This window comes from Myxine glutinosa, chromosome 8 (genome assembly GCF_964187855.1).
Source record: "Myxine glutinosa chromosome 8, kmMyxGlut1.1, whole genome shotgun sequence".
Lineage (NCBI taxonomy): Eukaryota > Metazoa > Chordata > Myxini > Myxiniformes > Myxinidae > Myxine > Myxine glutinosa.
The window spans coordinates 127,955,828-127,969,503 of NC_136268.1; the positions used below are offsets into that span (position 1 = coordinate 127,955,828).

General features: G+C 42.8%; 1 protein-coding gene and 1 long non-coding RNA gene across 3 annotated transcripts in view; one reads left to right on the top strand and one right to left on the bottom strand.

Moving 5' to 3' along the window:
- The window catches only part of LOC137432912 (collagen alpha-1(XII) chain), a 305,761-nt gene that overhangs the window by 41,937 nt on the left and 250,148 nt on the right, over positions 1-13,676 (bottom strand). For both annotated transcript variants that reach the window (XM_078783725.1, XM_078783726.1), the window contains exons 48-49: positions 11,807-11,860; positions 8,846-8,899 (exon numbers count right to left, since the gene is read on the bottom strand). In XM_078783725.1, coding sequence (XP_078639851.1) covers positions 8,846-8,899; positions 11,807-11,860 — 108 coding nt within the window. The remainder of the gene's footprint in view (positions 1-8,845; positions 8,900-11,806; positions 11,861-13,676) is intronic.
- LOC137432914 (uncharacterized) lies at positions 12,169-13,587 on the top strand. The gene is made up of 2 exons (XR_010985595.2): positions 12,169-12,402; positions 13,127-13,587. It is a non-coding gene; the product is annotated as an uncharacterized LOC137432914 (long non-coding RNA).

Sequence of the window (13,676 nt, forward strand, 5' to 3'; positions counted from 1 at the left end):
CAGCGCTTAAGACTGATCATATTGGATTACATCAATATGACATCTCCACTTCATTGGAAAGTCCTCTGTACAATTTCGCTGATGACTGCACCTTGTAGACGAGTAGAATGCATTTTGAGGAGCCAGGTTATGGCAGAATCGATTACTGCAGATGTGGAAAAAGTTGTCGTTGGTCAGACACCGGAAAAGTGTCTTTCAATGCAGGAAAATCCTATACTTTCATTTTCCACAATTATAGGATCAGCTTTTCTGTTTCAGTCCTTCAGTTTAACTCTGCATCCAACTGCTGGAAAAGGTGCAATACCTACAGGTTCATGGATGATGATATGAAATTGTGGGGCACTACATCTTGATTTCTGAATGTGTTTTGTTTGAATATGTTTTTTCTTACTTTTATAAGTAACTAGCAAAATCACTCATCCCCAGTGATGGGCAAAACTTAAGTTAATCTGTCAATTTAAAATATTTCATAGACTGTAAAAAGGTTAATTGTGTTACACTCTTGATTTCACTCAAAAGGCGAACCTGGAAACTACTTGTACCGCCCACCACAAAATGGTGCAACATCGAGTGGCGGGTTGATGGAGTGTGTGCGCATGTTCGAGAGAAAGAACCAGTCTTTTGCAGTTAAGGGGATTGATAAAGAGGGAGCGAAAGAGCACACAGAGGATGAGCAGAGAAGCAAAAGAAGACTCCATAAAGTTTTAAAATCGATTTAACATATAATGGAGCACAGATGGAATGATTAGTCTCAAACAGAGAAGAAAAATGAACAAGCATTCTGAGTATTGCCCTGCAATACATGTCCCCTACCGGCAGTCTGTCGTCCGGAAAACTGTTGGGGAAATTACCAAAGTTCAGAGTGCCATAACTTTGAAAAAAAATGATCAAAACGTTGTGAAGTTCGAACTTGATCTGTAACTTATCATGAGGAAGCCATGTACCAAGTTTGAAATCATTAGCATTAAGAGTTTAGAAAAAAAGTCCGGAAAACTGTCTTTGCGTGACGGACTGACAGACGGACAGACGGAGGGACGGAGTGCAAACCTATAGTCCCCTCCGGTGTACACCGGTAGGGGACTAATAACAGCCCTCTTGATCACACATTGGCAAAAAAAACCTCAGTATCTCTATTTTCATTACAAACATCATCATTCAAATCATAAATTAATACTACAACAAAATACTGTGTTAAATCACGATTGTATTGAGATATTATCAAACCAGCTCATTGTTGTCATCTGTTCACTCCCAGATTCGCGGCAGGTTCGTATCGCGTCAATTTCAAAATCCTAATTTTATTGAGGAATTTATGAAACCTCCTACCTACCTCACAACATACACTGGGACAACATCCACTGGGACCCCAAAACGTTCCACAGGAGGTTTGGTGGGGCTAGCCCCAAAACTGAGGGAGTAGTTTTGGGGTGGACAGGCAGACAGACAGACACTCCTGTTTTATAATATAGAATGTGCAGCTAATGAGCGTAATGACATCATAATGCCATGTGGTTTGAACTAATGGGCACATTAGTAAGGTTAAACCCTTCATGGAAATGTAAAATTTAAATTGCATTAAACATTAATTTTCAACTCCACCAATTTATTTTATTTTCCTGAGCTCTCACAATGCCACAGGGAGCAGACAAACTGCAGCATTTCAAACAATCAAGAATCAGCATTGCAGGTATTAGGGAAGAATTATATTTGAGTAAAGAAATATTGATGTGATTGTACGCTATGATAATTAAACAGCTTGTTAATTCGCTGGGATTAAGAAGAAATATTCTGCTGCCTTTATTAGTCCCCTACCAGTGTACACCGGAGGGGACTATAGGTTTGCACTCCATCCCTCCGTCTGTCAGTTTGTCAGTCTAGTCTGTCAGTCCGTCCGTCCGTCCGTCCCGCAAAGAACAGTTTTCCGGACTTTTTTCTAAACTCTTAATGCTAATGATTTCAAACTTGGTACATGATTTCCTGATGATAGGTTACAGACCAAGTTCGAACTTCACGACGTTTTGATCATTTTTGACAAAATTATGGCACTTTGAACTTTGGTGAAAATGAATGAATGAATGATCGTTTTAAGGCCATTTTCCCCGATAGAGCGGGGGTTAGTCTTGCGGGCCCCATGACAATCATGGTTCCCTGTTTGAGGCAATGTTTTTATGGCCGGATGCCCTTCCTGACGCCAACCCTTAGTCGCCTCTTACTTATGCCTTCCTTACGCCTTTTTTTTTTTTTTTTTTTTTTTTTTGTATACAATATCGAGGCTCGTGAAAGAGCGAACATTAATCACACAGAAAGACAAACCGACACATAAAACATATAACATAGGGAGCGGTAGACAAGATGGGGAGAGAGGGGGAAGGACACAAACACAACATTTGAGAGCAGGGACCGAGAGACATGGAGACATCGAGAGAGGGCGAGGGCTTTGGGGGGGGGGCGTGGGAAGGGGGCAGTGGGAGAGGTATAAAACATATGGACACTGCCAGGACTTCCAGGAAAGAAGTTGGAATTTCAAACAAGGTGGATCTGGGGTGAATTAGCGGGGGTAGAAAAGATCAAGGTTTTGGATGGGGGAAGATAAGAGATGATGGTGAACAGCTGTTTTAAAGACCTGGAGGGAGGAGTGGGATTGAAGGGAGTGAGGGAGTTTGTTCCAGAGGCGGGAGAAAAGAGGAATGAAAGAGTGAAGGTGAGCGGAGAGCCGAGATTTCGGCAGTTTAACCATCAGAGGGTTGCTGGCAGATCTTGTGCGACCTGTAGGAATATTTGGGGGACAGAGCACAGAGAGAGCTGGGGGTGCAAGGCCGGAGAGGAGTCGGTAGAAGACAGAAAGACCACCTACCTGCCTGCGGTGAGTGAGTGAAAGGCCCTCAGAGATAGCTTCATCGCGGGAGATTCCAATAATTCTGAAAGCTTTGGTTTCAACAGCGTGAAGCCGAGCTAGGTGTGAGGCAGGAGCACCGGCCCATAGGGGAGAACAGTATTCCATTGAGCTGCGGATGAAAGCCTTGTATGTGGTGAGGAGCTCAGGTGTGCCGAGGAAGGACTTCGCACGACGGAGGATGCCCAGTCGGCGACTGGCTTTGGAGGCCAGCTTGGAAATGTGGTTTTCCCAAGAAAGATCATGGCAGATAGTGAGACCCAAAATCTTGAGCGACAGAACTTCTTGGAGAGGATTGTTGAGAAAGTAGATGGGAGGGTTGTCCAGTCGATCTTTTCGGAGAGACATAGTAAGAGTGTGAGATTTGTCAGGATTGAAAGACATGTTCCACTTGTTTGACCAGTCTGTGATTTTGTCCAGGTCTTCAGAGAGTGAGGAGGCAGCAGACTGCCGATCTGAGGGAAGAGGAATGGAGCGGCAGAGAGTGGAGTCATCAGCAAAGAGATAGAGAGGATTTTCGAGAGAGTCAGAGAGATCATTGATGAAGACCAGAAAAAGCACGGGGCCCAGAACACTGCCTTGGGGAACTCCAGCCTGAACAGGAAGAGGAGATGAGAGAAACCCATTCAGGGCCACACGTTGACGACGACTAGAGAGGAAGTCCGCCAGCCATGCGTGGAGATTTCCATGGATACCAAAGGAGGAGAGTTTGGTGAGCAGAGCGGGGTGCCAGACCGTGTCGAAGGCACGTGATATGTCGAGGGAGACAGCTCTAATTTCCTGTTTGGCATTGAGGACCTCCATCCATTGTTGAGACAGCAGAAGCAGCATGTCCAGAGTAGAGTGACCTGGTCTGAAACCAAATTGATGATCAGAGATCAAGCCATTGGAGAAGAGGAAAGATTTCATATCAGAAGCAATGATGGATTCCATGACTTTGCTGATAATTGGGAGAAGGCTGATTGGTCTGTAGTTGCTAGGATCTGTTTTTGCACCTTTTTTGTGCAAAGCGGTGATGTTGGCTGATTTCCAAGCAGATGGCAGTTGACCTTGAGCAAAAGAGAGGGTGAAGAGAACAGAGAGAGGGTGAGATAGAGCAGCAGAGCAGGATTTTAGGACCCGTGGGCTGATGCCGTCGGGTCCAGTTGCAGAATCAGAGTCGAGGGTTGACAGAAACTTTTCCACCTTGTCAGGAGGAAAGGACACGGAGTCCAGGAGCAGCAGGGTACGACTGGGTATGGTGGGTACAGAGAGGGATGGGTTTGGGACACAAGATTTAGAGGCAAACACAGAGTTGAGGCATTCAGCTTTTTCACGTGCGGAGTCAGCTGTGTAGCCGTTTGAGGTAAGGGAGGGGATGGAGGGGGAACAAACACCAGAAACGGATTTGACCAGACGCCACCAGGATTTGGAAGAGGGAGACAGATAAGAGAGTTCGGTCTTGAGAACGGAGAGATATTGTTTCCTGGCTCTCCTGAGGGTGGACACACACTTGTTTCGGGCTTTGTGAAAGGAAAAGAGATTTCCTTCCGTTGGATTTGCTTTCCAGGAGACGAAGGCAAGTTGTTTCTGGGCAACAGCCTCACCACAAGATTCCGTGTTCCATGGACGGGAGGAAGGGTATGACAACTGAAGACGAGATGGGATAAATCTGTGCATGAGAGAGAGCAATTTACTTTGGAAGAATTCCCAGGATGAGTTGATGTCAGAGGTGGTAGAGATGGGAGACCAGTCCAGATGATTGATGGCTGCTTGAAGACCGTGCCAGTTGGCCTGAGTGAAATGCCAGACTCGTCGACGCTGAGCAGGCTCCCTGAGGATGGTCAGAGAGATGTCCACTTTAACAAGGACATGATCAGATGATCCGATCGGAGCAGAAGAAGAGCAGCAGACATTTTCAGGGAAGTTAGTCATAACCAAGTCCAGAAGAGAAGATGTTCCGTTGACTGAGATCCGGGTCGGGAAATTGACAGATTGTGTCAGTCCCAGTGAGTCGCAGAAGTCCTTTGCTGAGGAGCCATGGCTGGTGAGAGAGGTACCCACACCCAGCCAACTGGCATGATGACAGTTGAAATCACCACATATGAGGAAGAGAGAGTTGGGATGAGTAGATAGAAGTTGGTCCATATCATCAGACAGCGAGATGTAGATGGAGTCATCACTGTTTGGTGGACGGTACAGCACACATATGAACAAGAGGTGGGAGCGAAGGGGAAGCCGTAGCCAGAGGTATTCCTGGGGGTGAGGTGGAGAGAGTGCAGTGCAGGGCGAGTGAGGAAGAGAGTTTTTGATAAAGATAGCAACCCCGCCTCCAGGACGAGGCTCAGGTCTATCATACCGGAGGAGGGAGTAGCCCGGGAGAGATACTATGGAATCAGAGACATCATAAAGGAGGAAAGTTTCTGTTAAGCAGATCACGTCTGGTTTGACAGAAGCAACCTGTATGGAGAGATCAGTTAAGTTTGAACGAAGGCCCCGGATGTTTGAGGTCCATACCGTTAATGAAGAGGAAGGGGGAGCATCAGATACAGAACAGGGGGGAGGAGGGGTAGGGTAAGATGTGGAAGAGGTGGAAGAGGTAGGGAGAGCTGTTGAAGGTGTGTCAGAGATTTCAGAATAGCTCGGAGAAAGGGAAGGATGGGGCGGACAAAAGGTTTGATGGTGATTGGGTGAGCCACAATGAGGTGTTATTTGAGGAGGGGGAAGAGCGAGACAGAAGGTTGGGGGAGATGGAGGTGAGAGTTTGAAGGGGGAAGAAGCGGGGAGGACGCTTTGAGGAGGGGGAGTGAGCGGGGGGAAATTGAGAAGCAATGAGGGTGGGGAGATTTGAAGGGGAGGGGTGAGGGGGGAGTTTGGGAGGGAAGGGACAAGGGGAGGGATTTGAAAGGGATGGGATATGGGGGAGATTTGGAGGGGAGGGGTGAGGCAGGAGTCTAGGAGGGGAGGGGCGAGGGGGCGTCTTGGCGGGGAGGGGTGAGGGGGTAGTTTAGGAGGGAGGGGGCAAGGGGGGAGATTTGAAAGGGATGGGTGATGGGGAAGATTTGGAGGGGAGATCTTGCTCCAATACGGTGTACCTATTCTAAACCGGGGTACACACCGGGATCATTCATCCCAGCAAGCTGGTACTCAATTTGCCGACCTCGGAAGGATGACAGGCTGAGTCAATCCCCCCTGGCATTAATTCAGCGATCGACGAGGATTCAAACCCAGGATCCTAGGATCCCAAGCCGGCACCCTAACTGCTAAGCCAACACCAGGCTACACTTTGAACTTTGGTAATTTCTCCAAAAGTTTTCCGGACGACAGACTGCCGGTAGGGGACATGTATTGCAGTGCAATACTCAGAATGCTTGTTGAACATGATTTGCGTTTAGATAAAATGTTTGGTTTTAAAATACCGTAGTTGCTAAACCGTACTTCTTTAAATTAAGTACTTTGTCAAAAACAAAAATTTCAATCATGTGATCAGAAACATGTCGTTCTTTTATTTTATTTGATAAGTGTTATATTGAGGAAAATTGATTATGCTTCAATATCTTCCATAACATACTTTTTATGGCAAACAAAATACATTCATGATAGGACTTAGTCTACAAATTCCCTGAGAATTTGGATGATAATCATCGGAATGAATCACTAAGCCGTATTCACAACTCCTAGACCAGGCAATTCCATATGGCACAAGCAACTTGGATTATAAATAATTTCGCTGTATTTCGAGGCAGGGCGATTCATCAATGTGTGTGCCCTCTGATGGACGTTAAACAGGCGTTTGAGTTAAACCGTCTGCTGGTTTGAGTTGGCGGACGTTAAATATCCCACGGTTGTTTTTGTGATGAGTAGGCGAGCTATCACTGAGACCATGGCCAAATCCACAATTCCTGATCTAACCTACTGGAGCACTGCATCAGCAAGCAAAGCGGCACCAAATGATGCTACATGCAAAAGAAGAACAACAATAATCTGTATTTCATTCAAGGCAAAGCCATCTGTTTTAGAATGTCTTGCTGTTATGACGTCAGTTACCTTGCACATTTTGTTTATGGTTAACAAGATATTTGATTCGAGTTTCTTGCTTTACCTGAAGAAGCATTATTGGTGTTATTCTTCACCATGATCTGAAGGTTCCAAATCTGTATGAATTCAAAAAGGGTCCCTTTTGCTTCCTATGCTAAAGCAGTTGAACTCCACACAATCAATAAATCAACCAAAACATTAAAATGAAAAGAATGCTCTTTATAAACAGTCAAGGATTCAACCAGTTAAATAAAATGTCATGAACAACTGAAGGAAAATAAGATTCAATGGAATAAGGTTGCGCTCTCTAAATGGCCCATTGGTTCACAACCTCATGGCTACTTCCCAAAAAATGGTGCCAGAGTCATTAAACAAATCAATGTTTTAACTAGGCTAAAGTTTCCAACTATCAATTCGCTACAAAAACATGGAGATCAGAAAAAAATAATAAAACCTCGATTGAGTTCGTCACTCATTGGAATCTACAATGTTTTTCGACTGAGAATGAACCATCAAATTTCTGCACCTGTAATTCTTTCTCCATCCCTTCCCCTTACCTTTTATGCTTTCTCTTTAAAATCACAGTCATGAAAAGAAAATGACCTCCTAAAAATATTTTCTTGCATTCCATCATTTTATTTCCCCATGATAGTTTTGGCATTCCCAAAAAGAATAAAGATCAGCTGCTGTGTTAAGTCAAAGGAATCATTATAAGAATTTCATGTGGATTTTGAAATTAAGCTAAGGTCAAAAGAGCAGACACATTTTGGGTGCACAGTGTAGCTTTTCCATAAGGAAGGTATAGAAGTAAAACATTTAAGGGCAATCAAATGGATGCTCATGATAGATAGATTACCTTGGAGCTCAATGTATAATTAATTGTTGAAAACTTCCGGCAAATGAAATCAGGTTGCAAGTATTATGTATGAATAACAAAAGGTCACCATTATGATATTTCTCATAGCCTATGAGATGGTAGCCATTCAATCGTTCCGATTGTTGGGTTGGGACCGCATTTTAAAATTTCTCCATTTTTTCTTTAATAAGACATTCAACCAACCAATCACAATGATTAAGAGAATCGAAAGTAAAATAAAATAGGTTAATGGGAAAACAAGTGCAACATATTGGCAACAAATAGTACAAGTCATAACCAACTCAGCATTTTGACCACATGAGGAAAACTAGAACGGCACTAGGTAGAGCACATACCTCCACCAGGCTGAACAGTTTACGTTTTGTATCCCACCAATAGGCCGTATATGCATCTGGACCTGAACTGGAATCTAATCGGCTTGTTCTTGTCACCAAACAAACTCATCCACCAAGTTTTGTCATACGTCGTCCACAACCTTTTGAAATATCATGCTATATGTCATTTTTGCCCCGATCACTCAATGGTGAAGAATCACTTGTTGATTTTAAAAATTCTCGTATCAGCATCCGTAATCGGATCCTCACCAAAAACGAATCACTGACAACCAAGTTTCGTCCAAATCCTTCCACAACTTTGAGATATCGTGCTATGTATGTATCGACTTTAGCCCTATCTCTCAATTCTGAAGAATCTCTTCAAAATTCTCGTATCCATATCTAGATCCTGATATACACCAAAATCGATTCATTTCGTCCGTGTCACATATCCAACCTCTCCTCCAAATTTCATCCGAATCCGTCCATAACATTTTTATATATCCTGTTCACAAACAGACAAACAAAGAGAGAGACAAAGAGACAGACAAACAGACAGACAGACAGAGGTGAAAACATAACCTCCATCCACCTTAGGTGGTGGAGTTAAAAATGGGGTAAGAACATTGTGCAATTAAGAAAAAAAATGGAGTAACAGGAAGATATAAAGCAATTCAGAATAAAGGAATGGTAGAGTAAAAAGAATAGAAGAAAAAGAGGGAAAAGGAGATAATAAAAACATACCAGCTGCCCTGGTGGTCCTCTTGGTCCTGTGTTTCCTTGCTTCCCTTGGTGTCCCTGAGGAGTCGAATGGTCGCATCTTAAAAATGTCACAGCAATTGTGAAAAAGTTTTAAATAAAAATCAATCAACAAGATTGACGCCCTATAATGTATCAGCGCAGCAAGACCAAGAACGGTGCTCTGTAGAGCTCATGCCTCCACCAGGCTCAACAGTTAACGTTTTGTGCATGGTGTCCACAAAGTCGTGCATTAAAGGAAATTATTTAATTATTTATCATAGGAAATTAAATAATTTAATTCAACAATTAGCTCGGATATGTTGAAGAACATTCAGGGAAACCTGCTTTTCCGCTTCAAAACATGTTTTGAGATTGGTGGGACACATTACGAACAACTGATGTAGCCAACCTTACAAATAAATGTTTTGCCTATGATGCGCGACTTTGTGGAAACCCTGTATTTCACCAATAGGCCGGATCTGGATCCAGACCTGAACCAAAATCGAATCGGCTTGTTCTTATCATCTAACCAACTTATCCACCTAGTTTTATCATAACTCACCCATAACATTTTGAAATATCATGCTATATATTATTATTGACCCCCATGTCTCAACAATAAAGAAACACTTCAAAAATAAAAATTTCTCGTATCTGGATAGGGATCTTCAACAAAATATAATTGAATCCTCCTTGTCACACACCCAACCCGTCCACCAGGTTTTGTCCAAATCTGTAATTTTTTGAGATATCCTGCCCACAGACAGACAAACAGATGTGAAAACATAACCTCCATCCACCTTTGGTGGCAGAGGTCTAAACTCCAAGCTCAAATTTGATCTGGACCTTCCATGAGATTTAAATTGCAAAATCCAATGCATGATGCCATCCTTCAACAAATCCTCTATTTAACCTTTTAAACTGGTCTTCTATATATACCGCTTCTGATGTTAACTCATGCTGGCAATTCTTCCACAGAAAACTGCTCTGTCTCTTATGCACATATTAATTCCTATACACACGGTCCACTATGAACCCTGCTCTGGGTGGGGCTAGAACATATCAGGACGTAACTGAACAAAACAACAGCAGAAAAAGTGGGGAGCACACAAATAGCAGGGTTGAGGGACAAAATAGAGCCACAGTTAGGATGTGGGATGGAATGCACAGGGTGGACAAGATGGATACAGAAGCAAGCTCTCAGAAAGGAAAACTGGAAAATTGAAAATAAATGGGTTTGAAGAGGGTTAATGGGGATCGAAAAGGATCATCGCTATGATGATGTCGCCATATACTGTATATCAAAAATCTTCTCATCACTATATCCTTTTGATTAGCCTCAAGAAGACCGAGGCTATGCTTCAGCAGAGATCGGAAGGTGCGTAAACCGTCCCATCCATTAACATCGATGACACGCCACTCAAAGTTGTAGATAAGTTCTGCTACCTTGGCAGTGTCCTCTCTCAAAATAAAACGATTTACGACGAAATGAATGAATGATCGTTTTAAGGCCATTTTCCCTGCTAGAGCGGCGTTTAGCCTTCTCCCAACTGCTTTTTTCAGAACTACCCACAGGTGTTCAATGGGATTTAGATCTGGACTCATTGCTGGTCACTTCAGAAGAGTCCAGCGTTTTGTCTTGAACCATTCATGGGTGCTTTTTGACGTGTGCTTGGGGTCATTGTCCTGCTGCAAGACCCATGACCATCAATGGCGAAACAGCATTCTGACAAGGGTGAACATTGCGCTCCAAAATGCCTTGGTAATCTCCTGATATCATGATGCCATGCACACATTCAAGGCACCCAGTGCCAGAGGCAGCACAGCAACTCCAAAACATCATTTAACTTCCTCCATTCCAGAACTTTCCTTCCTTTTTTGAATTTTATATATTTTTTCAACCTAAATTGCCTATAAAAATGTAATATCACAAACACTACAAATAAATTTGTGCAAAATAATTGTTTGTATTATGATTGGCGTAAATCATGACAACACAGCAACTCAGGTACAGTCATTATCCTAGGCTAAAATAAGCCTGTTCCTCAGTAACGACGTGTGGTGAGGCGAGCGCAGCAAGCCAAGTTCGATCAGGCAGCACTCTCTGGCAGGGGCTGTTTACTCTGAATGTAGCGCGAGTTGCCTCATCCCCAACCAACAACCCATTGGCTCTCAATCCATTTTGATAATTCTCTCCACAACCTGGCCTTCTTATACTTTGCCATCCCAACTTTTTTTCTCTACTCCACTTCGGCCCATAATTGCAATGGTTCAGTGGCAGAGCCTAAGCTTTGAAGTTGCTTCAATTTCCCTCAGTCACACCTCAAGCTTTATCCAGTGCCCAGAATATTTATTGTGGGTCTTTGTTATCCCAGCCACATTCTGGCACCTGGAAGTCTGAATTTAAGGAAATATTTAAGTCCTCTGAAATTGGTTCAAATATGATGTAAAATCACATGATTAAACTCTCACGAGGTTCAACACATAAGAAGACAAAGGCAAAGACACTGGCCTGTAACCCTAAAGCAGCACGACAAGGCTCTTTCCATGCACATCAAAATTTCCATCAACATTTAAATCCAAGGTTGGCAAACACATTGTACATACATCATGTAACGTCTACATCTGCACCAGATCATAACACATACATCATCGACCTTATGTATTAAAATACAACAGAATTTATATGTCAGTAAAGCCATTTTGGACATGTCACCATCCAAGTCCACATATTTACAAGAATTTCAAGAATTATTTTATAATAAAAACAACTAAGGTAATAAAATAGTGACACCATTTTCCAGAGAATTTGTCTTTGTATTTCATCCAAAAGATCACACAGAACTATTGCAACATCTTTGTGGAACTTTGTGAAAGTGAAATAATCTATCTTTTCATAAAAAGTGTGTACTGCAAGCTTTCCATAAATAAATGACATTGTATACAATTGGACGTACTACTCACCCGAGGCCCAGGCTTGGCAGAGCTTCCCGGACTCCCTGAGGTACCTCTCGGGCCCTGGGAACAAAGTGACATGATATAGTGGACTGCCAATTTCTGCATGAACAACCAATATTTAACAAACCATAGATCAGATAGAAGCTTCCAATGATTAACAGTCATGTGGCATGTCATCTAAGATAAGGATAAATTCTTCTTTCTGCTTCATAATTAATAATTATTCAGGATTCTGTCGTTTCCTGGATAAATCAAAATAAATATGTTAAGTTTGTTTGCTTTGTGGATCTGTATTAACAAAACATTAAACCTATGTGACCACCTTTAGAGGCCATTTTCCCCCGCAGAGCAGGGGTTGGCCTTTTTTGGTCACCGTGGTCCCCTTTTTGAAGCAATGTTTTATGGCTGGATGCCCTTCATGCCGCCAACCCTGTTGGCCGCTTTTTGCGGCACAGGGAATTACCAGTGAGCTGGTACTCAATTTGCCGACCTCCGAAGGATGACAGGTTGAGTTAACCCCCCCACCCCCCTACCGTAAATTCAGCGATCGACCGGGATTCGAAACCAGGATTCCTAGGATCCCAAGCCAGGATTCCTAACCGGTAAGCCAACACCAGGCTAAAAACACTAAACCTATATAACAGATGAAGTAAAGAAAAAATTAACACTTAATTGTAGGATATGGTGAAATGACCAATGTGGGTAATCGCTCAGCTACAACAAGAGCCTATACTCCAGGTCCCCCACCGTTTGGATGGTATTAGGAATAGATCTGTCTAATATGAAAGTTTTTTGAATGGTTTTTGAAATATCACGTACACAAGACAAGTTACCGAGATGTATTAATTGTATTAATGCTTATACGTATTAATCAAGTCAATTAATTCAATATTAAATTCTGAGGAGCTGCAGGATTGATTCAACATAGTTGCGCGTATATTCACTATGCATCATTGATAAGGGCCAACTGAAGAGTCGGCAGGGATGCAATAAGTTACAAAGAGTATGGATGCTCCTAGAGTTGGAATGAGGTCTAAAGGATACCTCACATTGTGCATTCTGAATATGATATGACAAGGTCCTGAGGCCGAAGTTGTGGGATACTTTCAACTTCCTGATAACTCTTCCCGAGAGTGTGATTCCAGCTATATATGTTACATGCATTGCCAAAGCCAATAAAAATGCAGCACATGTTCAAGGCCCTTTCCTCAACTTCACTACCTGCAGATGGCAGTGCCCTTCCGTGCCACCTTTTTGGCACATGCCTTCATAATTCTCCCGCAATCATATAGTTGAACCAAGTTGGCATAGACTCATGTTTTTCAGATCCTGATCTTCAATGCTGCGTGGACACAGCTCACTGAGATCGCACCTCACCGTGCATCTCTACCTCCTCGATAGTCCTCCTTCCACATACCTACCACCCACACTATTGTCTCCATGGATCCTGCTTGTGGAAAACACATTGTATGTCCACATACTGTATTATTCACTCAAACACGACCAGTATAGTTTTCTCTTTGTATTTTCTCTCTTACATGATCGTCAATTTTCTAAAATATGTAAAACATAGTTAACTCAAAGGAGACTAGTTAGCCTCATCTCCAAAGGAGACTAGTTAAGTCATTTCTGAATCTGAAATCGCTACTGCCTAATGCTCTGTTTGCATGAATGTTGCTATCACAGCATTGTTACCTTTTTACATTTAGCACAAAAACAACAAGCTTTGAGAAGTATTCTTGATCCATGGTGTGCTCCAAGATATATAAATCCTTGCCTGGACTTCACCAAGACGACTCTTTTTCTCTCTCAGTTTAGACCCCCGACAAGGGAGACACAAGGCAACTAGGAAAGCCGAATCATCCTAAAGCCAAAA